General features: G+C 35.6%; 2 protein-coding genes across 5 annotated transcripts in view; one reads left to right on the top strand and one right to left on the bottom strand.

The window, feature by feature from the left end:
• The window catches only part of ABCG5 (ATP binding cassette subfamily G member 5), a 26,189-nt gene extending 1,286 nt beyond the window's left edge, over positions 1 to 24,903 (top strand). For both annotated transcript variants that reach the window (XM_074204867.1, XM_074204858.1), the window contains exons 3-14: positions 505 to 626; positions 6,099 to 6,235; positions 6,632 to 6,730; positions 7,384 to 7,516; positions 8,852 to 8,991; positions 9,340 to 9,469; positions 10,589 to 10,802; positions 10,980 to 11,185; positions 12,776 to 12,914; positions 13,907 to 14,092; positions 17,959 to 18,071; positions 19,563 to 24,903. In XM_074204867.1, coding sequence (XP_074060968.1) covers positions 505 to 626; positions 6,099 to 6,235; positions 6,632 to 6,730; positions 7,384 to 7,516; positions 8,852 to 8,991; positions 9,340 to 9,469; positions 10,589 to 10,802; positions 10,980 to 11,185; positions 12,776 to 12,914; positions 13,907 to 14,092; positions 17,959 to 18,071; positions 19,563 to 19,753 — 1,810 coding nt within the window. In that variant the 3' untranslated portion in view covers positions 19,754 to 24,903. The remainder of the gene's footprint in view (positions 1 to 504; positions 627 to 6,098; positions 6,236 to 6,631; positions 6,731 to 7,383; positions 7,517 to 8,851; positions 8,992 to 9,339; positions 9,470 to 10,588; positions 10,803 to 10,979; positions 11,186 to 12,775; positions 12,915 to 13,906; positions 14,093 to 17,958; positions 18,072 to 19,562) is intronic.
• The window catches only part of DYNC2LI1 (dynein cytoplasmic 2 light intermediate chain 1), a 62,811-nt gene continuing 37,262 nt past the window's right edge, over positions 1,524 to 27,072 (bottom strand). For 2 of the 3 annotated variants that reach the window (XM_074204881.1, XM_074204892.1), the window contains one exon: positions 23,360 to 27,072. The gene's annotated coding sequence lies outside the window, so the exon portion shown is untranslated. Of the gene's footprint in view, positions 1,827 to 9,319; positions 12,965 to 23,359 lie in introns of those variants that run through there. The other variant, XR_012472154.1, reaches the window with a different exon arrangement.

Below are 27,072 nucleotides of genomic sequence, written 5' to 3'. Positions count from 1 at the left end.
CCAGAATTTGGAAGGTTACACATGTTTGTCCCTCCTTTTCAAAGAAGATCACATCAGGGAGGTGATGGCATGACAAGCACATGAATTGGATTTGATTGATGGGGGCTGTGCTAAGTCACCAGACTCACTTTCTCCTCCAGAGTCATCTGGGGCCAGGGACCAGATAGGAATCAGGATGACTGGAGATGGCCTTGGATGTGAGGCAGTCAGGGTTAAGTGACTTGCCCAAGGTCACACAAGCTATAAGAGTCGAGTGTCTGAGACCAGATTTTAACTCCTATTCTCCTGACTCCAAGACCAGTGCTCCTTTCCACTGTGACATAGGTGTCACCTGCCCAAGGCTGCATATTCATACAAAAATGCAAAACAAACAAGCCTGATGATGGGCAGGGTTTGAGGGAGGGACCTGATTGGGAGGGAAGATGAATGGAATTTGAAAAAATTAGAGGTGTCTCTTTACTAATTATCTGTGCTACGGTGACTCCAACATTATTTCCTTTCAAGTGAGCATGTTGGCCCTTGGTGGAACATTGGTTCATATCGGAAAAAATGGACTAGACAGATCCTCAAAGACATCTCTTTGTATGTTGAGAGTGGGCAGATCCTGGGGATTTTAGGAAGCTCTGGTAAGTTGGAAATGTTCTAAATGTCAAATCAAAAGTATATACTGTGGCTGATGGAGAATAACAGAATGAGGTATTAGTTTTAAATGACAACAGAAAGGCCTTGGGTTGGGGATCAGCAGGAAACTCCTGATTGTAAAGGACCTAAAATAGAGTAACCTGAGAGATTTTTGATTAACGGTCATCATTTTAAATGGTCATTATTTTAAATAAACTAAGTTTGACTCTGATCCCCTCAGAACTTATTCTTTGGCTAAATATAGGATTGATTTCCTGATATTATATTCCATTTTACCAAGGGTGTTGAGAAATAGTTTTAAAAATTTTAAAGAGTTATAGTGCTGTCTTTTGAAATGATTTAAATATAATACTACTTAGAGATGTAAGGGAAGGTGGGGCATGGATTAGAGAATTAGCACATCCTTTTTTCTTTAATTTTTTTTTTTTAGGATTTTGCAAGGCAAATGGGGTTAAGTGGCTTGTCCAAGGCCACAACAGCTAGGCAATCACTAAGTTTCTGAGGCCAGACTTGAACTCAGGCACTCCTGACTCCAGGGCCAGTGCTCTTTCCACTGTGCCACCTAGATGCCCCTCTTTTTTCTTTAATTTTAAAAAATATTTGATTGTGGGGGTAGGTAGGTAGTGCAGTGGATAGAGCACCAGCCATGGAATCAAGAGGACCTGACTTCAAATCTGACTTCAAACACTTAATAAGTACTTAGCTGTATGACCTTGGACAAGTCACAATCCCATTGCCTTGCAAAAAGAAAAAAATGAACAAAAATATTTTATTACTGAATATTTTTATTAATATGTTTGTTATTATCTAATGACCCTCATCTCCCATAAACCCTTGTGACAAAGAGTTAAGTTAAACAAGTTAAGCAAAAAAACCCAACACATTGGTAATGTTAAGTAATGTTTACCTCATTCTATACCAGAATTTCAGATGTTCTAGGCAGAGAGGAGGGAGGCTGCTTCTCTACTTCTCTGCCAATCTTCTGATGTCAATATTGCCCAAGGGACCAATGAGAAATACAATATATTTCAATGTTGTTTTCTTTATTATGGTCATTCTATAGATTGCTTTCTTGGTTTTGCTTACTTTAATCGGATTCAGTTCATACAAATCTTCAAAGGAATTATTTCTCTGCATCACCAGTCGCCCATCAGGGACCTCCAAGAGATCCATGGATTGCTCTCCTATAATATACATACATATACACTTACATATGTATATATAATGAATATATAGTATGCATATGTGATAAGTACACAGACATTGTAGGAGAATAATCTGTAAGTCCATAACATGGGAGTATATACATAATACATTCATATTATATATGCACATTATTTGAAAATGCCTATCTTTGTATTCTTAGCATGAATTAATCACTCTACTTAATGGATTAATGAATGTATGCATGAATGAATGAAAAAACCATTTATTAAGCTCTTACTATGTACAAAACTCTAAAGGAAGTGCTGAGAATACAAATAGATAATTCACTCTAGGACTGACTCTCAAGAAGGCCATTTAATTCATTTAAGAAGCTGATTTAAAAGAAAATTCAGTTGAAAAGGCTCAGAAGTCTGAAGAGGAAAGCAGTGGTATAGATGGAAAAGCCCAGGGGTTTAATTTTCCAAAAGTAGGTCAATAGATAATGCTGAGATATTGCAAGGTTTTTCTGATGCCTGAGTTCTGTACAATGTTTAATCTACTAAGGTTCGAAAAGACTAAATATCAGGATAGCTGCAAGGTGTGGGATTGTTTTTTAACTCAGAAATAGCCATCTACAAAGACCATTTAGTAGAGGAGCTACAATCAGCATAGGTGAAGGGAGTATCTCACAGGCTATTTTTTTAAAGCTTTCATTGATATTTTTTTCTTATGTCACTGCAATTATTCCAATTATCATTCTTCTTCTCCCCCTCTTCCTTACATGAAAATAATACTTTTTAGGAGAAAGCCCAATTGATTGAAACTTTGAAAAATTCTGAAAATATGTACAATGTATAATACTTGTGTACCTCCCACCTCCATGAAGGGGTGGTTTGGGGTATCTTCTCATCATCTGCATTTGAGTCCTGTTTGATCTTTATAGTTCTGTTACTTTTATTTTTATTTTTTGGGGGGTAATTGCATTTACATTGTGGTAGTTAGTCCCTGTGTAAATTAAGGATTTTTTTTTGGCTCTGCTGACTTCACTCTACATCAGTTCATATAGCTCTTTCCATGCTTCTCTGTCTACATAACAGACATTATTTCTTATATACTGCAATTTATTTAGCCATTCCCCATTCAATTGACATCTATTTTGTTTCTACTTTTTTGTTATTAAAGAAGTGCTGTTATAAATAAATAAACTGAGATTCTTTTTTTCTTATCAATGGTTTTCTTGAGATGGAAGCCTAGTATTGGAGCATCTGGTTCAAAGAGCATGAACATTTTTATTACTTTATTTGCATAATTCCATATTGCTCTCCAAAAATGTACCATTTCACAGCTACACCAACAATATCTTAGTGTGCTTATTCTTTCACAACTCCTGCAACACTGTTACAATTTATGGTCCAATTCCAGAGTGTGAGATAAAACTTCAGGGTTGTTTTGATTTGCATTTCTCTCACTATAAGTGACTTGGAACAATTTTTCATGTGGTTGTGAATATTTTACAATTCTTTTAAGAACTGTTTTCATGCTTTAAAATTTATCTGTTAGAGAATGGCTATTAGTCTTAAAATATTTATTATGTATATATTTTGGATACCTAATTTTTCATCAGAGAAATCTGAAATGGAGATCTTTTTACTATTTGACACTTCTTATCCTAGATTTGTTAATATTGACTATGCATTTTTCAGTTTCAAGTAACCAAACGTGACTATTTCTATCTTTTTTTTGGTAACTGTCTCTCTCTTATTTAGTTAAGAGTATATATCTCCTCCCCTAGTTGTGAGGGTTATAAGATGTTTCTCTTCCCTTTTTTTTTAATAATAAGATCTTTAAAATTAAGGTTGCAGATCCATTTAGAATATATTGTGAAATGTGGTATAAGATATTGGTCAAAATCTAATTTCTGCCAAACTTTTTTTCCAGTTTTCCTAGTAGTTTTTAATCCAATAAGGAACTTTTCCCTAGGTAATTCATCTTTTTCATTTTATCAAACACTTTATGAAAGTTCTATTGCTTCAGAATCTCCCTTATCTAGTATGTTCCATTGGTCTGCCTCTCCATTCTTTAGCCTAAGTGATTTTTGGTGACTACTGTTTGGTAATGTAGATTGAGATCTTGAAGAGCTTCCTCTCTTCATCCCTAACTCTTTCATCATTTCCTTTGATATTCTCAATCTTTTGTATTTCCAAATGAATTTTGATCATTTGTTATTTGGTGATTTGATTAACATTAAAAGTGGAAATTAATTTTGGTAGTAATAGTAGTCATAAGTCACTGATTATTTCTCCAATTACTTAAATTGCTCTTTACCTCTTCAGGGAGTACCTTACCATTTAATCTATGCTAGTCTTTTCCATGATTTGAGAATTTAATCCCCAGCTATCATATATATATATATATATGTATATATACATATATATATATTGTAGTTATTTGAAATGAGATTTCCCTTTCTATTACTACCTCTTGTGTTTTGCTATTATGTAAAAATGTTGATTTTTGAGGATTTATTTATAGCCTGCTATTTTGTTGAAGAAGCTATTATTGTCAATGTTTGTGACTCCCTAATAAGCAATCATCATCAGAGATATCTTTATCTCCTTTTTAATCTCTTTATTTCTTTCCTTTCTTTCTATTGTCTTATTGCTATTGCTAGCATTTCTAGAGCTATTTCAAATAATAGTGGAGAAAGTGTATTTATCGGAACAGATTCTAGTATATTCCCATAACATAATGATTACTTTTTATTTTTGATAGATGCATTTTTTGAAAGTTTAAAATGTCCCTCTTTGCCTATACTTTGTAGACTTTTTTTAGTGTTGTGTTTGGTCAAAGATTTTTTTCTGCATCTATTAAGATGATCATGAGGTTTTGGATGTTTTGTTTTTTTAATGAATATGCTGATTGACTTCCTAATATTGAATCATTCTTGCATCCCTGGTATAAATTCCATTTGATTATAACAAATGATTTCTTTGATAAATTGTTATAGTTTGAGAATTTTGTTTAAAATTTTGAGTTAATATTTATTAATGATATAGGTCTATAGTTTTCTTTTTGTGTTTTCTCTCTCCCTGGTTTAGTTATTGACTATATTAAAAAAAACACTATATTTATCAGGGCAGCTAGGTGGTGCAGTGAATGGACAAAGTACCAGCCCTGGAGTCAGGAGTACCTGGGTTCAAATCTGGTCTCAGACACTTAATAATTACCTAGCTGTGTGGCCTTGGGCAAGCCACTTAACCCCATTTACCTTGCAAAAAATCCTAAAAAAACAAAACAAAAAAAAAAAAGTATATTACCTACTCAGAGTTATGAGGGATAAAGGTTTATATCTTGATTTTTTAATGGTAGGATCTTTAATATTAAGGCTGAAGAACCATTTACAATAGATTGTGGAATGGTGGTAAAAGGTACTGATCTAAGCCTAATTTCTGTTAGCAATATTTTTTGCTCTTGGCAGCAATTTTTTTTGCTCTTATTTTATCCAATCATGCAAAATTTGTAGCAACAAGAATAAAACCTCTGTTTCATGCTCATATGTTAATGTCCCAATTCTTGCCACTGGCTCAGATAAATCCAAAAGCAGAAATTTTAGTGCCCCATTAGCCTGATAGTCTCAAACTTAATAGAAGCATCTAAGTGAATTGACTGAAGCTCTGAAATATCAAATGACTTTCTCTTGGCCACAAAATAGGATTTGAACCTCTATCTCCCCTCAGTCTATTGCAATGTGTACCCTTTTACTAATCTACCCTCCATAAACCAATAACCAATAAAAATGACTAATAAACAATTACTACTTCTTAGTACTACACACATAATTTAAGGTATGCAATCTGTTCTCAAAACAACCCTATGAATAAGCAGTTTAAATAAAATTATCCCCAATTTACAGATCAGGAAACTGAAGCATAGAAAGGAGAGGTAATTTTGCCAGTATCACATAACAAGTGTCAGATCCAAGCCTTTTCACTAAGAGCCAACATTTTAAAAAGCACTGGCAGTCACGTCCTTCCTCATACCATAGGTTGTATTCTGATTAAAGAAAATGACCTTTGTCTTTAGTTCTGTCTGACACATGAGTCAGCCGCAGAAGGAGAGTTTGGATCACTGGCCATTGTAGTTGAAGCATCTTTGAAGCAGCAAGGGTTTGGGAGTTGTCTGGGATGAAATGAAGAGTTTTGGGTTTTGGTTGGTTTTGGTTCATCTTGGTTGGCAATGAATTCTTACAGCAAATAAGAAATGCAAATGCCTAGGAAGTAGATGGATGAGAATATGTCTTCTCTTCATAGGTTCCGGAAAAACAACTTTGCTAGATGCCATATCTGGAAGACTAAAACGAAAAGGAACTTTCCTTGGAGAAGTGTGTGTGAATGGGCAGCAGCTGAAAAGAGAGGAATTTCAAGATTGCTTCTCCTATGCCCTGCAGGTAGGTTTCTCAAACCCACAAAATATAATAGTCAAAGTTAAAGTGGAACCCTGAAAATCTGCTATCTTTCTTTTCTACCAGCTTAATTATTACTCTTTTTAAATGTATTATCTCAGAAAATACCTTTGTTTAAAAGCTAAGTATAGCTGACTGTTAGGAGAAAGATGCTACTTGGGGCTCATAAGGAATCTAGCTTCTTAGGGTCCTAGAATCCTGAGAGTAGTAGTCAGTCATTCTCTGGGGACCTACTTGATATGAGAATTAAAGACCTGGATGGCAGAAATTGTCTTATTTGCTTGCTTTTAAATCTCCAGGGTTCATTATAGTATCTATCACATATTAAGAGCTTAATATGTCTTTATCATTCTTTTATCTATTCATTCATTCAACTCCTAGCATGAAACCTTGCTGAGTAACCTCACAGTTCAAGAGACCCTGTTCTACACTGTACAATTGGCCATTCGTGATGGCTCCAGTGACTTCTTCCAAAAAAAGGTGAGTAGCTCTTACAGGGTCTCGGTTGAAGAGCCCCTTTGCCAGTGATGTTCAAGTGACCTGACCTCAGAAAAACCTGCAGCTTCATTTCTCTTAGGGAGAGTCAAACAGCAGCAAAGTAAGTCAAGGTATAACTGAGAGGTGGTGGCCTAGAGACTTCATAACTCCTAGTGGCATTTGCATTCCTTCTATTCCTCCCTACTCATACCCATGTGCCCCTACTTTGCATGCTCTTCAGTTTCGGAGACCCATAATGTCTAAAGAGAATGCAAAAGTCATCTCAAAATTTCAACCTTCTCTGCAAGAAGAAAGTCCTCTAAGAATTGCTCTTTGGAACTTTGTAGCAGACCCAAAGGATGCAAAGAAATTTGCAGGAATTTGCAATCCCATAACCAAGACCAAGAAACAATATGAGTTGGTTTTAGGACCTTTTCTGATGGCAGAAAAGAAGCCCTTTCAAACTGATTTGACTTCTACTGCAATGTTACTGATTTTCTGAATCCCATAGGGCAATGGATTGGGATCTTTTGGGTCATTTATAATTTATTCTTCCCGCCAGCTAGAGTCACCATTTCCTTTACCCAAGAAGTCCCAAGTTTCATAAATGGAACAAGTGATGATCTGGTCTTTCCTGAGTTTTGTGTCTCCTGCAGGTGGAGGCAGTAATGGCAGAGATGAGCCTCAGTCATATTGCTAACAAGCTGATTGGGAAACAAGCCTTTGAGGGAATTTCTAACGGTGAAAGGCGTCTTATCTCCATTGCAGCCCAGCTTCTCCAAGATCCTAGTGAGTATTCACCAAAATCTGCCCATGAGTATGGAATATCTAGTGACCACTATTCCATCTATAGAGGTTCCTATTGAGTTATGTGTGTTTATAATATTTAATTAGTTGGGATTCTCCAAACTGGAAACTCAAGTAGTTTCTAAATATCATGGTATTTAATATTTTAGAATGATGATTTCTGTAACTACAATTTAAAATATATATATTAAAAAGAGAATTTTGGACCTTTAGTGTTTAGTGCTAAATTGGCAGGAAGTAGACTAAGCTTTGTATGTCCCAGATGCACAGGGATTTATTATCCTTATTCTTATCTTATTCCCAAATATCCCAGCTTTGCCAAGATTTGGAGGAGGAAATTCAATGAACCTTGTTATAGAAGTGACTGTTTCTGCAGGGACTAAGGGAGAAGAAAAACTTAATTCAAATAGTATACTTAATTTCCCTTGCCCATGATGATGCCATTTGTTATTTTGGTAAACACTATGAGAGTTAGGCAGCAACCGCCCTCTCTTGTTGGCAAGTTTTTGTTCTCCCAGCAAGAAAACTCTTCAGTTGTAGGTCTTTGGTATCGCATCTCCACAATCCTAACTATTTCTATACAAACAATAGTAAGACTTTTGGTTCTTCAGCTGGTCCTTATCTATTAGAGGAAAAGGGTAAGAAAAAACACAATGAGTTTTCTTCATTTGAAAAAAATGACTCTCCAAAGAATCAGACTGACATGCTAATCTCATTATGCTTTATTTTAAGCCTATGAAGGTGAAATGCTAAGTAGTTTTCATTAAAAATGCCTGCAACTTTTAGAAAACAAAGGAAAATTAAAATTTTGTTGTTTAAAAGAAAAACCAGTCTATTGCCTCTCAGCTCTTCAAAATCAACTTTTCTCTTAATATGTTTATAGAACCAGAGCTGCAATGGAGCTTAGACAATATGTAGTTCAGATGAATTACTTTTAAGTCGCCAAACAATTAAATAACTTGCCTTTGTTACATACATAGGAAGTTCTATGGCTTAATAAGCACTAGTCCTGCCTCCAAACCACCTGGACAGGTGACTAGTCCAAAGAATACAATGAGAAAGTTCAAACTTCTCCCTTCATCATCCCAAGCCTTAGTTGTTGACTCTGAAATCTCACTCTAGACTTTGGTCTGGTGCTGCCAAGACAACCACAGGCAGGCTTAACAATTAAATAAATTTAGGCACTTTTTAGCATTAGTATTTTTAAATTGATAATTTTGTATGGTTTGCAAATGGTGTTATAAATAACCAAATGGCTCTCAGCTAGATAAAGGTTCCCCACCCTTGGTCCATATGCTGGTTCCTTTCTGCCAACAGAAGTGATGTTGTTTGATGAGCCAACCACAGGGCTGGACTGCATGACAGCCAACCAGATTGTAGTACTACTCTCTACACTAGCTCGTAGAAATAGAATCGTGATTCTCACCATCCATCAGCCCCGCTCAGAGTTGTTCCAGGTAAGTGGCTTTATCTCTCTGTTGGCCACTGGAGATGAGAATAAACAGCTTGGCTGCTCAGGATGAGGGCATTGTTGGGTCTGATCGGTACCTTCAACACAACCCAAGATGCTGCTTCACTGGCCTCCATGAGGCAGCAGGGACACAGGCTAGAATGTGGCTGCTACCACTACACAAATTGTTTCTCCCCATAATAATTAACAACAAATCCCCTGGTGCTATAAAGTCAGATTAGCAGTGGCAGTCAAATGAGTAAATAATGGAATCCATAAGGAACTCTTTATAACTTATTTTTGATGTTGGAATTTTAGCATAATTATACACTAACCTGTTCTGTTGTCCAACCAGCTGTTTGATAAAATTGCCATCATGAGCTGTGGAGAGTTGATTTTCTGTGGGGCACCTATGGAAATGATTGATTTCTTCAATGACTGCAACTATGCTTGCCCAGAACACTCAAACCCGTTTGACTTTTACAGTAAGTTTCTCTTTTTTGCCATTCGGTTACAAATCCTTGTAATTGCTAAAATGACCCTCATGTCTTCTTTGGTTCCTTCTCCTTTCATGCAAAGGCATGGCTCAGTAATATTTGACCATGATAGCTACAGGGAGGGAACCTGACTAAACAATATTTATCTTCAAGTCAAAGTGAGTAGGGGAATCTGTTCCCATCAGTCCCTCATTTTAAGTGGACTTATTTTCATTCTTGTCTCAGTTTCCGCTGTGTAACAAATTCCAATGAAGAGAGTTTGTCTTTTAGGAGTAATGATGCCTCATTATTGCTGGTGCTCATAAATATATTGATCCAGATCTACTTGCCAAATGGCAGCCTCACTTCTACATCATTTGACTTTTGCATTTGACAAAAAGATTGGCTTTGTATGTAGGAACTGTAAAGTAAAGGATGAATGATGGAGTGGAAAGATGACTTACTTGGGAATCAAACAATATGAACTTGAGGGACGTCCAAAGTGGGGTACAGTGAAAGGTGCATTATATCTAAGAGTTAAAAGACCTTGGGCTTGAATCTAATCTCCTCTAATTACTGCCTTTGTGACTTTCATATGAAAAATTAGGCAACTGAACCATATGTTCCTTTGAGCTACAGTTCTTAGGATTCTATGAATCAGGCTCCAGTCTTAGGTTTTCCAGTGACTTTCTATGAACCGTTAGGCAAATCAAGTAAAATCATCATTTTCTGGCCATACTTTCCCCATTTATAAAAACATCATTTAGGCTAGATGACCAATCTTCAAAGTCTCTTCAAACTAATATTTTATGAATTTATTATCCAGTGTAGCACTTATGGTGACTCCACATGAAAATCCATTTGGCTATCTTCACTAACTAAAGTTCTGAGTTTTCTTCCACATACACTTGAAATATCTGGACCTATTTTCAAATGAAAGATTTCTGAAATACTACAGTTTGTGGTGCAGATAGTACTAAGATATTAAGATTTTACAATAATAATCCTGATTGAATAAGATGCTTAATTTTGATTAGAGGTGGAGAACCATTCATTATGTATAGCAAGGTTAGTTTTGAGTAACATGCAAATATTAAAGTTATTGATTTCTTCTTGGAAAATTTCCAGTGGACCTGACGTCAGTAGACACCCAAAGCAAAGAACGTGAAATAGAAACCCTCAAGAGAGTGCAGTTGATTGGATCTGCTTATAAAAATTCAGTAATTTATCAACAAACTTTGGAGAATATAAAAAGAGTAAAACATTTGAAAACATTGCCACCAGTTCCTTTTAAAACTAAGGATTCTCCTGGAAACCTCACCAAACTGGGCATCCTCTTGAGGTAAGACCTCTACCAGAAACTGCCAACTTGGAGTAGAACTCACTTGCTAGTACTCCGATTTGGCATTTAAAACTTGTTGGTTTAAAATTCCTTCTGTACTTCCCTCAGTCCTCCTACATAGTATCTGAATAGCATTAAGACAGAAGAATTTTTTTAAAAGTTTATTTGGGCTTTCAGGAAAATAACAAGAAACTTGTGGAGAAACAGAATGGCAGTGTCTGTGCGACTCATTCAGAATATGGTCATGGCGTTGCCCCTGATGTTTTTTATTTTTCAACTGAGGAATGATGTGCTAAAAGGTGCTGTGCAGGATCGAGTAGGCCTTCTATACTCATGTGTGGCAGGATTACCATATACTGGTTTGCTCAATGCTATCACTCTCTGTAAGTATGTCCTGAGACCAACCTTACATAGAGGAAGAGGTGGGGAACTATGTGATGATATGTTTGGAGGAAGGTCTTTCCTGCCCTAAATATTATTCCTTACCCAATTTCCAAGGTGCAAAAATTAGATTCCATTCTTAAACTATTGGGAGATGTTAACAACTTAATAGTAAATTAGCCTAATTATGAATTACCCTATCAGAATTCTTTTGTCAGAGGGATAATAAAAGGAGCAGTACTGAAGGAACGGGATTGAAAGTAAGGAGAAGTGAGTACTTGGAGGTAGCAGAGATTGATGAGAAAAAGAAAAGGAAGGAAAGCTAAAGGGCATGAAAGACAAATAACCCACTTCAGTTTGGCCAAATGGGTTCCATGTCTTGGAACCCAAAGGCTATGGATGTGCTGAAGCCAGCTCCCAATTGGATAACTGACTGTTAAACCTTTGAATGAGCATTCACACCTTGGAAATTGGTGAGTGCTATATATAAATTAGGGTTTGGTTTAATGATTTGATTTTGAAACAAGATATGACAATGCCAAACTTAAAAGTATATTGTACATTTTCTGAAAGTCATTTGTTAATAATCATTCGCAATCACACCCTTGACCTTCATCATAACATATAATCCTGATAAAAATGTAAAAGTTTGATATTTTCAAAATGGGCCTAGGCAACTACAGATGGAACTTGAAATTCAATAAATCTAGGAGTTTTTTTTAATCAGGCTAAATTTTAAGTTTCAATAAATCTAGTAGCTTTTGGGGGATGAATTAATTAAATGTTTGACCAAACATAGCTGTGAATGATATTATAAATATCTAAATGACCCTCAGCAGAAAAAAAGGGTCCCCCCTTTATGGGAATACAAAGGATATAAAACCTGAGATGTGGTGATCATCTTGCATTTCCTACCATCTCTACACTCAGATCTGTCATAACTTATTAATGAGTTAGAGGGTAAGTTGTTTATAATCTAAATATTATTCTTTTTTTTCATTTTTAGGGAAGCACCAGGGTCTTCTCTTGTACTATGTTTGTATATGTCCCCTATTGAGATAGTGAAATGGCTACATCAAATTAGAAGAAAACAATGTGAACTACCAAATTATATAAAAATTCATATTCTATGCAGACAAATACAATAACTCAGACCTATTCTAACATTTTCGACCTGGAAGAGTCCTTAGTCCATTCTCACTTTGCAAATGAGGATACTGAGCATCAGTATCAATTTACTCCCAGGTTGCAGAACTCCAAGTTTTTTCTAGTACTCCAGGTTTTATGACTCCAGTGTTCTTTCCTAGTACTCCAGACTAGGTTGCCTCTAATAAGGCTTCTCAGCTCTGCCCAGGGTGAGACTGAGAGATTTCCTAATCTGTTGGGCTCTGGGGACAAGCATGGTGCCCCCAGGTGCATCCTGAGCTCCTTCCCCCCCCCACTTCAGTGAGTTCCTGCCCCATGGGCAATCTCTCTCCCAACTAGTCTTCATCTGCCAGTCTTGGCACAGCCCATACTCAGTCCAGCTTCAAGCTATCCCCTCTTCCTTGGTCCTGGAGTGACTGACTTATGAAAACAAATTCCTTGGACAGTTCCTGTTTTACGGGCTGTGAGTGACCAAGAGAGCCAAGATGGTTTATATCAGAAATGGCAAATGCTGTTGGCTTACATCCTGCACATTCTTCCCTTCAGTATCCTCAGTGTGGTGATCTTCAGCAGTGTGATCTACTGGTAAGGTCATCCAAACCACGGTCTCCTCAAGGCTCAGTTTCCTACAGTTCCTGTAAAAAGGGAACATCTGGATAAAACAAAGTATTCTTAGATATGTGAGGATCCGAGAGACTTAAAGGAGGTCCTTTGAGGGAGGGAGGGAGTCTCTCAAAAATAGCCTCTCTAATTGGTCAGACAACTTATTTTTTTGCATATAAAAATAACTGTTGATTTGATGGAATTTTATCTAGCAATGGAGAGATTGAGTTAGAGAATGCTAAGGAATCAGTCTCCTGATGTCAAGTGTATGAACCAAAGAAATCCTATGTTGTTCCACTGAAAGTCAGAGAGAAAAAAACTCCATTGGATGAGAAAGGAGTTAATGATTGATTATATCATGTTCAAAGCACATGAAACATAATTGATGTTAGGAAGTCAAGCACTAATGATTCAGACCATGATTTTCAATGAGGTAGCTGTTAACCAAGTTGCAATGAGACTTATTTAGGTATAACCAGTGTCTCTACTGACTGAACATTTCCCAACTGTTAAAAATGCAGACTACATACTGGTAATAGGTGAGCTCACTTTGGACCTACACCAACTGAAAAAACCCATAGAAATGAACTATAGGAAATGTTGGCTCTCTTTCCGTTATTTAATTGGAATGCTGCCTGCCCTGGAGACTCCTTCAACTCAGCCATAATTCTATAAGAGGCATGATGTAACACCATTCTTGACCAATTTTGTTGTGGTTTGGCTATTTTTTCAGTCATGTCTGCCTCTTTGTGACCTCATTTTTAAGTTTTCTTGGTTTACCATTTCTTCTCCAGTTCATTTTACAAATGAGAAAACTGAGGCAAATTGGGACAAATGGCATGCCCAGAGTCACACAACTAGTGTTTGATGCCAGATTTGAACTCAGGAAGATTTCCTGATTTCAGGTCTGGTATTCTATCCATGATGCCACTTTTTCTTGACAAACCCTAAAGAGTTTGGGTTTGTCTTTACAGGTCTGTGGGCTTGCACCCTGAGGTGGCCAGATTTGGATATTTCTCTGCTGCTGTCTTTGTCCCCCATCTGGCTGGTGAACTTCTAACACTTGTGCTTCTTGGGGTGGTTCAGAACCCCAATATAGTCAACAGTGAAGTGGCATTGCTGAGCATTGCAGGGGTTCTTGTCGGGTCTGGATTTGTGAGGTAAGAAGTTTGATGGATGGATGACTTTAATCAAAAATAATCAAGAAATTTGAATGTTACACCTGGCATTTTTAATAATGAACTTATTTATTGGTAACTGCAGAGAATATTGCCATAAGGTAGGTCTGGATAGTGATAATTTATAAAGTTTGACTAATCTGAATTGTTTATTGCACTATTTAGTCATTTCATTATCACATAATTATCCAGATACAGATCCAACCCAACATCTTTCTCTTTCTCATTTGAACCAATGAGCCAATTTGAAATAGGTTCAAATTTGAACCATTTGAACTTTTTAATTAGAATTTCTTAGCTGAGTAACATATTCACTTAGTCAATTTTTTGGGAAACAGGTTTAGTTATGTTATAATTCAACAGATCCTTTAAAATACTTGTAATAATTTTATTCCTTCTATTTGTACTTGAAACGCCAACTTATTTTTAAATGTAAATTTTATGGTAGTAACTGATAGCAACTCATGGAAGATTAAACATCTGTCACCCTAAAAATGGGTGGTTTAGACATTTCACATTATTTTCTTTAAACTAATATTATACACACGTATTTAACAAATATTTGCTGATAGAGGCCTTAAACAAATGTTTATATTATGATGGGAAGTACTTTTTTTTTAGTTTTTGTAAAAGAAATACTCTGATATCTTAAGTCTCTTCAAAGACACTGAATTTTTAAAAAGAACTGTAAAAGAGCTTTTAAAATTTAAAAAAACCTTTTATAAACATTCATTGGTCCTGATACCTAGTGAATAAAATTCCAGAGTTCTTGAGCAAAGGCAATGCTATATTTTGGCCTTTGAATCTCTGGATACACAATAGGCACTTAAAAGTTGGTTGATTAGTCTCACATACAAAATTTTTCACAACTCTGCTCTCAGCCTTCAAGTCAATTCTATGCTACTATCAGACTAAACTGCTTGTAGTTTCCTGAATATGCTTTAAACTTTTGTCTCTCCATACTCATGTTGATGATGGGCTCCTGCTCAAAATGCTTTCCTCCCATATCTTGGTTTTGCAAACCATCCTTCAAAACTCAGTACAGGTACCACTCCCAGGAAGCCTTTCCTGATTATCTTGCTTGAACTTCCTCCTTCCCTCCTTGCCTTCTTTCCTTCCTTCCTTCCTTCCTTCCTTCCTTCCTTCCTTCCTTCCTTCCTTCCTTCCTTCCTTCCTTCCTCCATCTGTAGATTTACTTCTTGTTCATATCCATTTTTTTTAGTTTGGTTTTTTTTTGCAAGGCAATGGGGTTAAGTGGCTTGCCAAGGGCCACACAGCTGGGTAATTATTAAGTATCTGAGGCTGGATTTGAATTCAGGTCCTCCTGACTCCAGGGCTGGTGCTCTATTCACTGCTCCACCTAGCCACCCCAGAACTTCCATTTCTAATGGCATATTTACATTTTTGAGAACAGAGACCATTATTCACCTTCCTCTTCCCCTACAATGCTAAGATAGTACTTTGTACATAGTATAAATATTGATTTAAATCTTTGACTTCTTCCTTGCTCACTAGTCTAATTCTTCTCAACAAATCAACAAACATTCACTTATTACTTACTAGGTGTAAAGCACTGTTCTACTGATATAAAGACTTTAAAGTATTGACAATTCTTACCTCTCCTGTTTCTCAATTAACAAATACTTGTTAGGTAATCATTATGGGATTCTACCCTGGGTTTGAGAATAATAGCAGCCAGTATTTATATAGAGCATTTAAGTTTGAAAAGTATATAAACTTTTTTTGATCCTCACAACAACCCTGTGAGGTAGGTACTTTTATTGTCCCCCATTTTAAAATTAGGAAACTGAGGTAAATAGAGGTTAACTGACTTGCCCAGGGTCATATATAGCCAGGAAGTGTTTGAGGCAGAATTCAAACTCAGGGAATTTTGACTCCAAATTCAGTATTCTTTATTCATTACTCCTGCTAGCTACCTAGGAAGAAGATTCAAGAATAGATTTTAAAAATAGATATAGAAGACTAAATTTTATATAGAGAAAATATTAGAAAACAGTCTAGTTTTCAAAGAGGAAGTCTTGCTATAGATCCAAGACTAGATAGCCTAAATCGCCTGGTCAAATTATTCTTCCTAAATAATTACCTAAAATGTTACCAGAAAAATTTATGAGCAAAAAAAAAAAGAAAAAGAAAAAAGAAAGATCAAGCAAATGAATGAGTTATGGAGAACTGAAGGAAGGCCTGTAGATTCCTTTAGTAGCCAATCAATGTTAAGATAACACATTAGGTGTGCCTCTTCTTCCTTAAGTAGTATGTGAACAAAAGTCATACAGTGAAGGCAAGAATGGGTTGCAATCTATATTATTGAAGGGCATGTCACTATCAGATCACAGATCCATTGAATTATCAGAATATCAAAGTCCAAGAACCTTTATTTCCCACCTTAAAGTCCAAATGTCCAAGTGTGCCATTCAAATCTCTATAATCTTGCCCCATAGGGCTTTGAGATTTAAGGACCCTTGTTGATCATAAAAGTGAAGTGACTTGTTCACCACCAAAAATAGCCAAGTGGTGGAAGTGGGCCATCAGACTTCAGGATATGCTCTTTCCAATACTTATACCTCCACTTTTACTCAATAACTACTCGTTCTGTGGGGTGGTGCCTATGTTTTCTTTGAGGGATCTAAGTTTTCTTTCAAAACATGATTATTATGGAAATGTTTTGCATGACTACACATTTGTAACCTATATCAAATTGCTTACTTTCTCAGTGAGAGCAGGTGGAGTAGGAGGGAGGGAGGGAGAGAATTTGGAACTCAAAGTTATAAAAATGTTAAAAACTGTTTTTACATGTAATCAGGGAAAAATAAAATACTAAATAATTATTGAAAATGAGAAAAAATAATTATTCATCCTCCCTCCTTATATAGGAAAGTTTTTGCAATCTCCAAGTTCCATATTCTTCCAGAATAAGTTAGGGCTATTAAAAATAATTTTGGAGGGGCAACCATGTGATATATTGAATAGAATTCCAGTTCTAGAGTCAAGAGGAACTGAGTTCAAATTCAACCTCAGACAGTTATGAGCAAAACTCATAGTTTTTTTGCAAATTCAAGAGTTTGCCTCAAAATTTTATTTTTTTAAATTTACCAAAAGTTAAATTCAGTTCTAGACCCAACTCAATTGTTATCCAAGATATATATGCTGGTGGACAAGTTCTGTAAAGCAGTTCATCCAAATGTATACTCAACTCTGGACAATAGTAATATTTTTATGAATATTATTTTTCTTATGTGAATGGTTAGGCTAAATTCCTCGAGTAGTTATGGAAATCATCCAGGAGGCTTTATTGTAGTTTATCAATTGTAAATAGGAATATCTGAATAGTATGAATAATTAGATATAAATAATACTATCTGTATAATCCATAAATATCAAACATACACTAAAGACTCAAATAGGCACTATTTTCCAAAGAATGCATGTATTCCAAGGAATATATATCTATATGTATATATGGATGTATGTATGCACATGCATGTATGTATGAATGCATGTATCAAAGACACTAAGGTCATACAATGCATTCTGGGTCATCATCAATTATCGTGACTTTTTGTCCATCAGCTGGTTTTTGATGACTCAGGAAAAGAGAGTGAAGCTGATGTGTAAAACTCTGCCTCATTTAAATCAAATTCTGCATAAATCAATACATCATCCTCTGATGTCATTGGTCTTCTTCGAGGATAATAACAACATTAGTCCTAAGTACCATACAATCAACCTAAGGCTTTTTATTCATTTATCCAATGTTAAATATGTACTTTTCATTTATTGATAATAAAATCAGTCTGTTAACCGTAATCTTATTTCTTCTATTTCTTAAGGAATACAAATGAAATGCCTGCTCCTTTAAAAATCCTTGGTTACTTTACATTTCAAAAGTATAGTTCTGAGATTCTAATAGTCAATGAGTTTTATGGACTGAATTTCACTTGTGGTAAGTCTTCTACAATAGACCATTGTGCATGTATTTTATTCTATTAAACCAATGGGAGAAGCAAGTTTCAAATTATTGCCTATCATGATAACTAGATTTAAGACTTTTTAAGAATAGACTTGTTTTTCCAATTGCCTCATGTTTCTTTTGAATCCCCCCCCCCCCAATAAAAACCAATAGCTAAAAAAATGATGCTTCAGGTATATAACCTTAGGCACAGGATAAATCGGAAACATATAGATATCATGGTGGGACTGTAGTGAACACTGACCACCTGATTTCTGGAGAAAATCAAGTCCAAAAACCTCAATTTGGTTCTTAAGGATAATGAGCATGTTGAAGTCCTTGTCAAAGGTTTTTACATTTTTTTTTAATAGAGCAAGGAGTTTGGGGGTTTTTTTTGGTCTATCAGGGATAGCTCAATTTTTATTTTTTAGTTTAGTCATGTCCAACTCTTTGAAACCCCACTTGGGGTTTTCTTGCCAAAGATACTGGAGTGGTTTGCCATTTCCTTCTCAGTTCATTTTAATAGATGAGGAACTGAAGCAAACTAGGCTAAGTGACCTGACCAGGTCACAGAGCTAGTAAGTGCTTGGGTCAGATTTGAATTTAGGAAGATGAGTCTTTCTGGCATTACCCAGTGTCCCTAATAGTTCTCTAGTTTATTAATACAGTAATTTATTAGTGCCCCAATAGTTCAAGTTTACTACAAAAGAAAACTTATATGGTCTGATGTCTGTCAGTGAATTCTGGCCTTTGTGAATTTTTATTAGTTTATGTGGTTTGAAAACCTATATTAGAGCATGACTTTACCCTAAGGTTCAATGAAGGCCATGTCTTTGGGCCTTGAATATGAAGAAACCTATAACTAGGGAGGAGCAGCAAGACCTCTTATTTTAAAGGAAACAAGGCAAATAATAATACTAAGTATCTACCTAAATCTCTAACACACTATTGCCCAGTTATAGATTCAACCCAACTTCTTTCTCTTTCCTCACTTGAACCAATCTGCTTTTTGCAAGGAATATTCAGTTTGGCATTTATTATTTTTCTTATACCAATAGCTTTAAAAAACAAAATTGAATGATTGTTGGCAGCAGCCCTCTGGAGATGTACAGTTATATATGGGGTAATGTTCAGTGGGTGTTTGAATATTCACAGTTAAATCATCAGTGATTTTAGAATGTTCTCAGCACTACTTGATTTGATTATGATTCTTATCCAGACGCTGGTGGTATGACAAAACAATAACAGCCCAAGCTTCTCCACTTTGAATGGAAGGCACAAAATACATTTTTTTTTGATGATCTGGTTACATGGAGCTTGACTTCCTGGCTATCTGAACTGTCCCAAGTATCTGATAAATTATACAGATAAATTAAAGTTCCTAGCACAATGCTGATGAGGCATGGCAGACATTTGATAAGTGCTTACTGACTGAATTATCCTGGTATATGCCACACCTGATATTATCAATCGTTTCTCTGGCAGGTAATTTAAATGGATCACTAGGAAATCCACTCTGTCTCTTCACTCAAGGAAATATGTTCATTGAAAAAACCTGTCCAGGTGCAACATCAAGATTCACAGAGAATTTTCTCATTTTATATGCATTTATACCTAGCCTTGTCATTTTAGGAATAATCATGTTCAAAATAAGAGATTATCTAATTAGCAGATAGTGACAAATGCTGCCATTAAGAAAAAAAATGGAACTCCTACTTTTAGATAAGCAAGAGTATTAAAACCTGAAATCTGAAGATCTACAAGATAAATATAACTAACAATTTTCAAAGAATTCCATGAGTTTCATTCTTGATGACATCAAGATCCTGGAGATTGTCATCCTTCAATCCGTTATGTGGGCCTCTGACTGTGGGGGGAAAAAAGAGTTCTTGGTCATTATTCTACACCATGAGTTTGTTGTGCATGGAAACTTTGATTCTGCTATTCCATGAAATGTAAATAATAATTTATAGCAAGAAGATATTTTAAGCTTGTCTTCTTTGTTCTATACACATAGAAAAAGGTCATTAAAAAAGAAGAGTATAGTAATACTAATATCACACTCTTTGACAAAGCTATCTGTCAAAAGAACTGGTATATATTGAAACTGTTGGTTTGAAAATGCTGTGAATTCAAGCAAGATTTATGTGGTTCATTACACTGAAACATGCAGTAATTCACTACTACTTAGTAGCTTAGTATCCAGGGTTGAAAAAATCTAGGGTTAGTTATGTGATAGTTTGATGAAGTTTGGCCTTCTTTGGTCACATCTAAGCATGCCTAGTTGTCCAGTCATGCCTGACTCTTTGTGATCCCATGGACCACAGCATGACAATACTGTTCTATGGTATTTTTTTGGCTAAGATACTAGTTTGCCATTTTCTTCTTCAATGGATTAAGGTTTAAGCGGATTAAGAGACCAAGTGACTTGCCCAGGGTCACACAGCTAGTAAGTATTTGAGGCCAGATTTGAACTGAGGTCTTCCTGACTCCAGATTTAGTCTTCTATCCACTGAGCCACCTAGTTGACTCATCTAGCAGGTCTTATAAATAAAGCTCCTGTTCTGCTGGAAGAATCCTTCATTTAGTTCTCACAAATTTCAGAATTAAATTGAATGGAAGACAAGCTGTAGGATCGGGCTAAAACAAACCAACAGTTTAAAAGAGACATTACCCATCATCCAAATATCTCATGATTGGTGAGGATTAATTTTCAAGCTTTCATGATTAGTTTCGATTATTGTTTTGCATTCAGAGTTGTTGTTTCTTAAAACTATAGTATAGAAATGGTGGATACTCTGGGGAAGGGCAACTAATGGACAAGCAAGAAAGTAGGAGTCTTTAAATTTTATTTTTAAAAGTATTTTATTTTTCCCAATAATATATAAAGATAATTTTTAGCATTCAATTTTACAAGATTTTGAGTACCAAATTTTTCTCCCTTCCTTTCTCCCTTCCCCTCTTCCATATGCAATCATGTAAACACATTTTCATATTAGTCATAGAAATGAAAGAAGAAATAGACAAAAAGAAAAAACATGAAAAAAGGATAAAATGAAAAATGCATACTTCGATATGCATTGAATCCATCGATTCTTTATCTGAATGTGGACAGCATTTCTACTATGAGTCCTTTATAATTGTCTTGTATCATTGTATTGCTGAGAAGAGTTTTTATTCATTTTGATCATCAGATAGTGTTGTTGTGTCTGTTTTCCTGGTTCTGCTCATTTCACTTTGCATCAGTTTATACAAGTCTTCCCAGGTTTTTCTGAAAACTACCTGCTCATCATAGTACAATAGTATTCCATTATATTCATTTACCACAACTTGTTCAGTCAATTCCCAACTGATGGGCAACCTCTCAATTTCCAGTATTTTGCCAACACAAAAAAAGCTGCTATAAATATTTTTTGCACATGTAGGTCTTTTCCCTATTTTTAAGGATCTTTTTCCAATTTTCCCACATGCTTTCCAATGTTCATCATTTTCCTTGTTTGTCATGTTACTCAATCTGATAGGTGTGAAGTGATTCCCTCAGAGTTGTTTTATGTTTTTCTAATCAAAAGAGATGTAGAACATTTCTTCATCTGAAAACTGCCTGTTTGTTTCAAAAGGGAATGGCTTATATTCTTATGAATTTGACTCAATTCCCTATATACTTGAGAAATGAGGTCTTTAAACTTTGATACTTGCTGTAAACATTGTTTTCGAGCTTTCTGCTAATTTTGTTTTCATTGCTTTTGCTTGTGTAAAACCTTTTTAATATAATCAAAATGAACTATTTTACATTTTGTAATGCTCTTGCCTTATTTAGTCATGAATTTTTTCCTTCTCCATAGATCTCCTTGCTCTTCTAATTTGCTTATGGTGGCACCCTTTATGTATAAATCATGTGCCCATTTTGAACTTATCTTGGTAAATGTGAAAGATGTTACTTTATATCTAGCTTGTATCATATTATTTTCCAATTTTCACAGCTGTTTTTGTCAAATAGTGAGTTCTTATCCCAAATACTGGTGTACTATGGTCATTTACTACTACTGTGTCTTTTGTCTCCATCTAATCCATTCCACTGATCCACCATTCTACTTCTAAGCCAGTATCAGATAGTTTTACTTCTTTGTAATATAGTTTGAGATCTGGTATTGCCAGGGCAATTTCCTTTGCATTTTTTTTTTATTAATTCCCCTGATATTCTTAGGAGCTGAATTTTTCATTACACAAAGGATTCTACTTGTATTTACAACACATATATTTTTAAAAAAGGCCAAAATCATTACTTACTAGGAGGTCAAAATTTAAAGTTTGGTATACAGATCCAAATAAAACAAGCATCTACATTTCCTGCTTTTAGGAAAGCAACTTGCTTGTAAAAAGACTATTAAAAGTTATCTTTCTAGTTCAGTTCCTCACTGAATATCTTTCTAATTGATTAACTTCATAAATCAGAAATAAAACAGCAATTGGTATAATTGCTTTGACACTGTTTCCATAATAACTCTGAAGAATATGTCTTGGTGATTACATAACTTGTTTAACAACTGTTACCTACCAAAGCTTGCAAAGAATGATAAAACAATAGTATTAGAAGCAACTTAAAATGTGAAAAAATTGTTTGTTAAGGAAACCACAGTAAAACCCTAATTCTTGGAAGGGTATTTAAAGATCTGGAGACAGAATACTATCATCAGCCTCAACAAAAGGTCTGACACTGATGATTATTATATAATAGTTACAGGATGCTTTACAGATTATATATGTCAAAGCTGTTATAGATACTTCTAGAGTTGATCTGTTAAGTAGTTCAAAGAGAGTCCCACAGGAACCTCTTTTGAAATCAATGATTTCAACTTACCATAGTATCAGCAGTCTACATCATAAGTGGAAACATTTCCCTTCTATTCATATGCAGATTATATTTCATTCTAGCTGGGAAGCATTTAGAATTGACATAGTATGTGTATTCAATCTGCTAAATGTTAGTGATACCTCCCTAGGAAAAAAAATGACTTCTCACAGGTCATTTAAACATTGATAGTGAGAGTCTTCCCCCCCTTAACCAAAAAGTGCCAGTAATGAGATATCAAACTCCTCTTCTTCCTCCTTCCAGATACTTTCTGGTCCTCCTAGTCATTACCATTCACTCCTCAAATTCTCTGTTACCTACTTGGTAAGATGTTATATCCTGCCTCACCCCCTCCAGAAAGATAAAGATGCTTGAGAATTGGTACTACTTCATCTGTCTCCCTAGCACCTAGCAAAGCACTTTGTACATAAGGTTCTTTTTTTTTTTTTTAAAGGTTTTTGCAAGGCAAACGGGGTTAAGTGGCTTGCCCAAGGCCACGCAGCTAGGTAATTATTAAGTGTCTGAGACCGGATTTGAACCCAGGTACTCCTGACTCCAGGGCCAGTGCTTTATCCACTATGCCACCTAGCCGCCCCTTATAAGGTTCTTAATAAATGTTGAATTGGATGACAAAAGTTATAAACTTTTTTTTAAGTTAGTTTTTGTAAGGCAATATGGTTAAGTGGCCTACCCAAGGCCACATGGCTAGGTAATTATTAAGTGTCTGAGGCTGGATTTGAACTCAGGTACTCCTGACTCCAAGGCCAGTGCTCTATTCACTGCACCATCTAGCCGCCCAAAAGTTATGAACTGTTAAAAAAAAAATTCTAATTCTTGTGAAGTGGATTCCTTTTGAAATGAAGTCCACCTGACTTTGTGATGTTACAAAACTGAAATACTCAGAATTAGATTGAATAGAGTTCTTTCCCTCCAGAATAAAAGCAGGTACCTAACTCTTCCCTAGGCTAAGGATGCTTTCAGCACAAAGAGCATCCTGTTCGCAGGTGCAATGGGGCCAGATCTCCTGATGTACGAGCACAAGCCTTGCTTCGCTATGATAGCAATGGAGAAATAGAAACGATAGTTTTCTGTACATTATGAGACAACTAAATCAATTCAATCTACTGCTATACATACTAGATTATTTAACTGCTCAGAAGTTACCAGAGCCCAGACCTATTAAGGGTATGATTTGTTTTCATAAAGACAGTAAATAAAGCATAAGATTTTTTTTCTCTGTACTTTCGCTACTTTATAAAGCAAACAATAGGCATTTATTGTGTACCTGTTATGTACTGTGCAATATTGCAGATACAAAGACAAAATAGCCCCTGTCCTCAAGGCATTTACATTTTATAAAGAGACACAACATGCCTGCCTCCCTAAGTATGTGCACAATAAAAACAAGGTAATTTGGATGGGAAGACACTATGAGGATCAGGAAAAGTTTCCTACAGAAAGTGAGCTGAGCTTTGGAGAAAACCAGGGTTTTTAAGAGAAAAAGTATGAGGAGAAAGTGCATTCAGAATCATGGCAAGCAAAGAGAAAAAAGATGTAGAATTGTGTGTGAGAGATAGTGAGAAGGCCAGATGGGTATGAAGGGGAATCATGGACAAAGATTAAACGTGTCAGGCTGATGTTGCAAGTTCAAACCTAGAGAAGAAAATGGCCTAGAAATTCCTGATATCAATTTGTACACTTTTGTTCGAAAATCAGATTAAGTTAGCATTTCCTCAGTATTATAGATGAGGAAAAACTCATGGATATCTGTCCATCCTCATATCTCCTTGCTCATCCAACACAAATACATTTTTTGAAATAATCAAAGCTGATTGCCACCCTCAGAAACACCCAGTCTTCCAAGGGCATGTGCTAAGTGGGTTCTATGAGGAGTCTTTGGAATTTCAAAGTGCCACTGATCCCTTTTATTAATTATATGCTAACATGATAAATAAAATGATTAATTACTCAGAAACTATGTCTCTTGAACTTTTTATATGTCACACCCAGCTGTTGTGGCTTGCTTCCTTTGGGGCCTACAGTGGTGACCTCCCTTCCGGAGGGGAGCTGAGAATAAGGAGTCAAGCCACTACTGCCTTATGCCTCCAGCTCAATTTTATTACTGCTTAGCTATTACATATATACTGTTAGGTCTTCCGGGGTAAAACAAAGAATAATGAGGGAATGAGGGTGCAAGTGGTGTGTATGTGCAGCTTCTTGCATTACAGGATAAGGGGGTACATTAGGGAGGAGGTGATAAGGCACAGCTGTGTCTAGTGCCCTTGGTCTGTGGGGCAGAATGTCCAGCTCCCAAGGACTCAGGCACACCTTTATCTCTAAGGGTGACAAGCCAGCTCCTAAGATTGTCCAGGTGGCGGTTTACTTGGAGATGATTTGTGTCATGGCTGTTGTACCCACACCCAGCTGGGCAGCAATGCGGAAAATGTTCTAGATTTGGAATCAGCAAGACCTGGATTCAAATTTAAACTTAGACACTTACTAGTTGTATGACCCTGAGCAAGTCTCTTAGTCTCAGTTTCCTCAGCTGTAAGATGAAGGTAACAATATCTATCTCCTAGGGCTGTGTGAGGTTGTAATAAAATTTGTAAAGACTTAGAATATTTCAAATGCTTATTTTTCTTCCTCCCTCTCTTTCCTCCCTTCCCAAGTTATTGCTGACATAGTCATATAAATGCAAATAACTGAAGACATAGTATTTAAACGAGTGACCTTTTTTCAAACTACCATATGTAGCATAAGCTCAAAAATTACAGAACTTTTGATGATCATAAATATTTGAGTAGCAAACTCTCCCCTGCTCTGATTTATAGAAAAAAGAGACAGACAACCTGGGCTTGAAACCTAGCTCTGCTATTTACCACTTGCCATTTACTATGGTGACCAAGTGACATAATGCCTTGGGGCTTGGTTTCCTTATCTGTAAAAGGAGGGGGTTGAACCTGAGGGTCTCTAAGGTTCCCTCCTAGCTTCACATTTCTATTCATACAAGTGAAAAAAATACCTAAAAAAGTGATTTTCATTCTTATCTGTGTTTGGCATGCAAAGGCTAATTTGTCTTAAAAGCAAAGAGAATAAAGTTTAAGACTTTAAGCAATACTTCTTTTTAATGTTAAAAGCAATATTTATTAGTATGATCAAACAGATTTTTATATGATCCTGAATTTTTTACAAATAAGCAGGTCCAGAAAAGTTATATGAATTTGGTTATAAATGACTCCATACTATAAAAAATTAATATTTTCCATATATGATTCCAAATTATACTGCCCAACATTTGAGTCCTGTCCCTAAATGTTCTCGTAAAGAAGTCACAAAATAATTTATTTTTATTTGGATTTTTTAATACAGCAAAGACTTCTAGGTTCAAATCAAAATCTAAAAAAATTACAAATGCATATATGAATAACATTTGTAGAAGTTACACTAAACAAAATAGAAATAAAGCAACCTAAGTATAATCTATATTTTACTGATATAGAATAAATGATTTTGCCAACTCAGTAGTAGAACTGCAAATAAAATAGGCTTCTTGACCCTTTCTACCTATTAGCTAACAGAAAGTAGAAATATTTATGTAAATATATGAACATAGCATTTAAAGTATTCCAAATTTTTGGAAAATTCATAGTCATTATACTTTTTTTCACCCCAAAAGCTGAGAGCTAAGTTTTCATTTCAGACAAAGCAATAATATAGTTCAGTGTCAACTAAAAGACTGATCTGTATATTTAGATTGGTAGATTTCTACACATTTAGTTGACAGGCAGACATACAAACATGCTGCTAAGGAATTTAAATTTCTTTTTTTTTTTTCAAAAATATTTATCTACTGAAACTAGGGCTTAGTTCTTACATCTCTAGAGTTATTAAGGCTTTAGTCCTATCAAAAGTCCCTTCAACAAATATCTTGACTCAGGCTATCATATTATGTCATATTATAGAAGGATGGAACTAGATCATTCCCATGGGGTACTCTGATAAAGTTTCAATTCAAGGATATCCTTCGACTTCATATTCTGGTTTAGAAGTACCTTAATTCCAGTGGAGTGGTTCCATAAAGGAAATTGTAGTACAAGAGAATGATTCTTCATTCATCACTATTTCAAACATATATGTTTTCAAATT

Source organism: Macrotis lagotis, chromosome 1, assembly GCF_037893015.1.
Source record: "Macrotis lagotis isolate mMagLag1 chromosome 1, bilby.v1.9.chrom.fasta, whole genome shotgun sequence".
Classification (NCBI taxonomy): domain Eukaryota; kingdom Metazoa; phylum Chordata; class Mammalia; order Peramelemorphia; family Peramelidae; genus Macrotis; species Macrotis lagotis.
The sequence above is the reverse complement of the archived record's forward strand: the minus strand, read 5'-3'. Positions and strand labels throughout refer to the sequence as shown.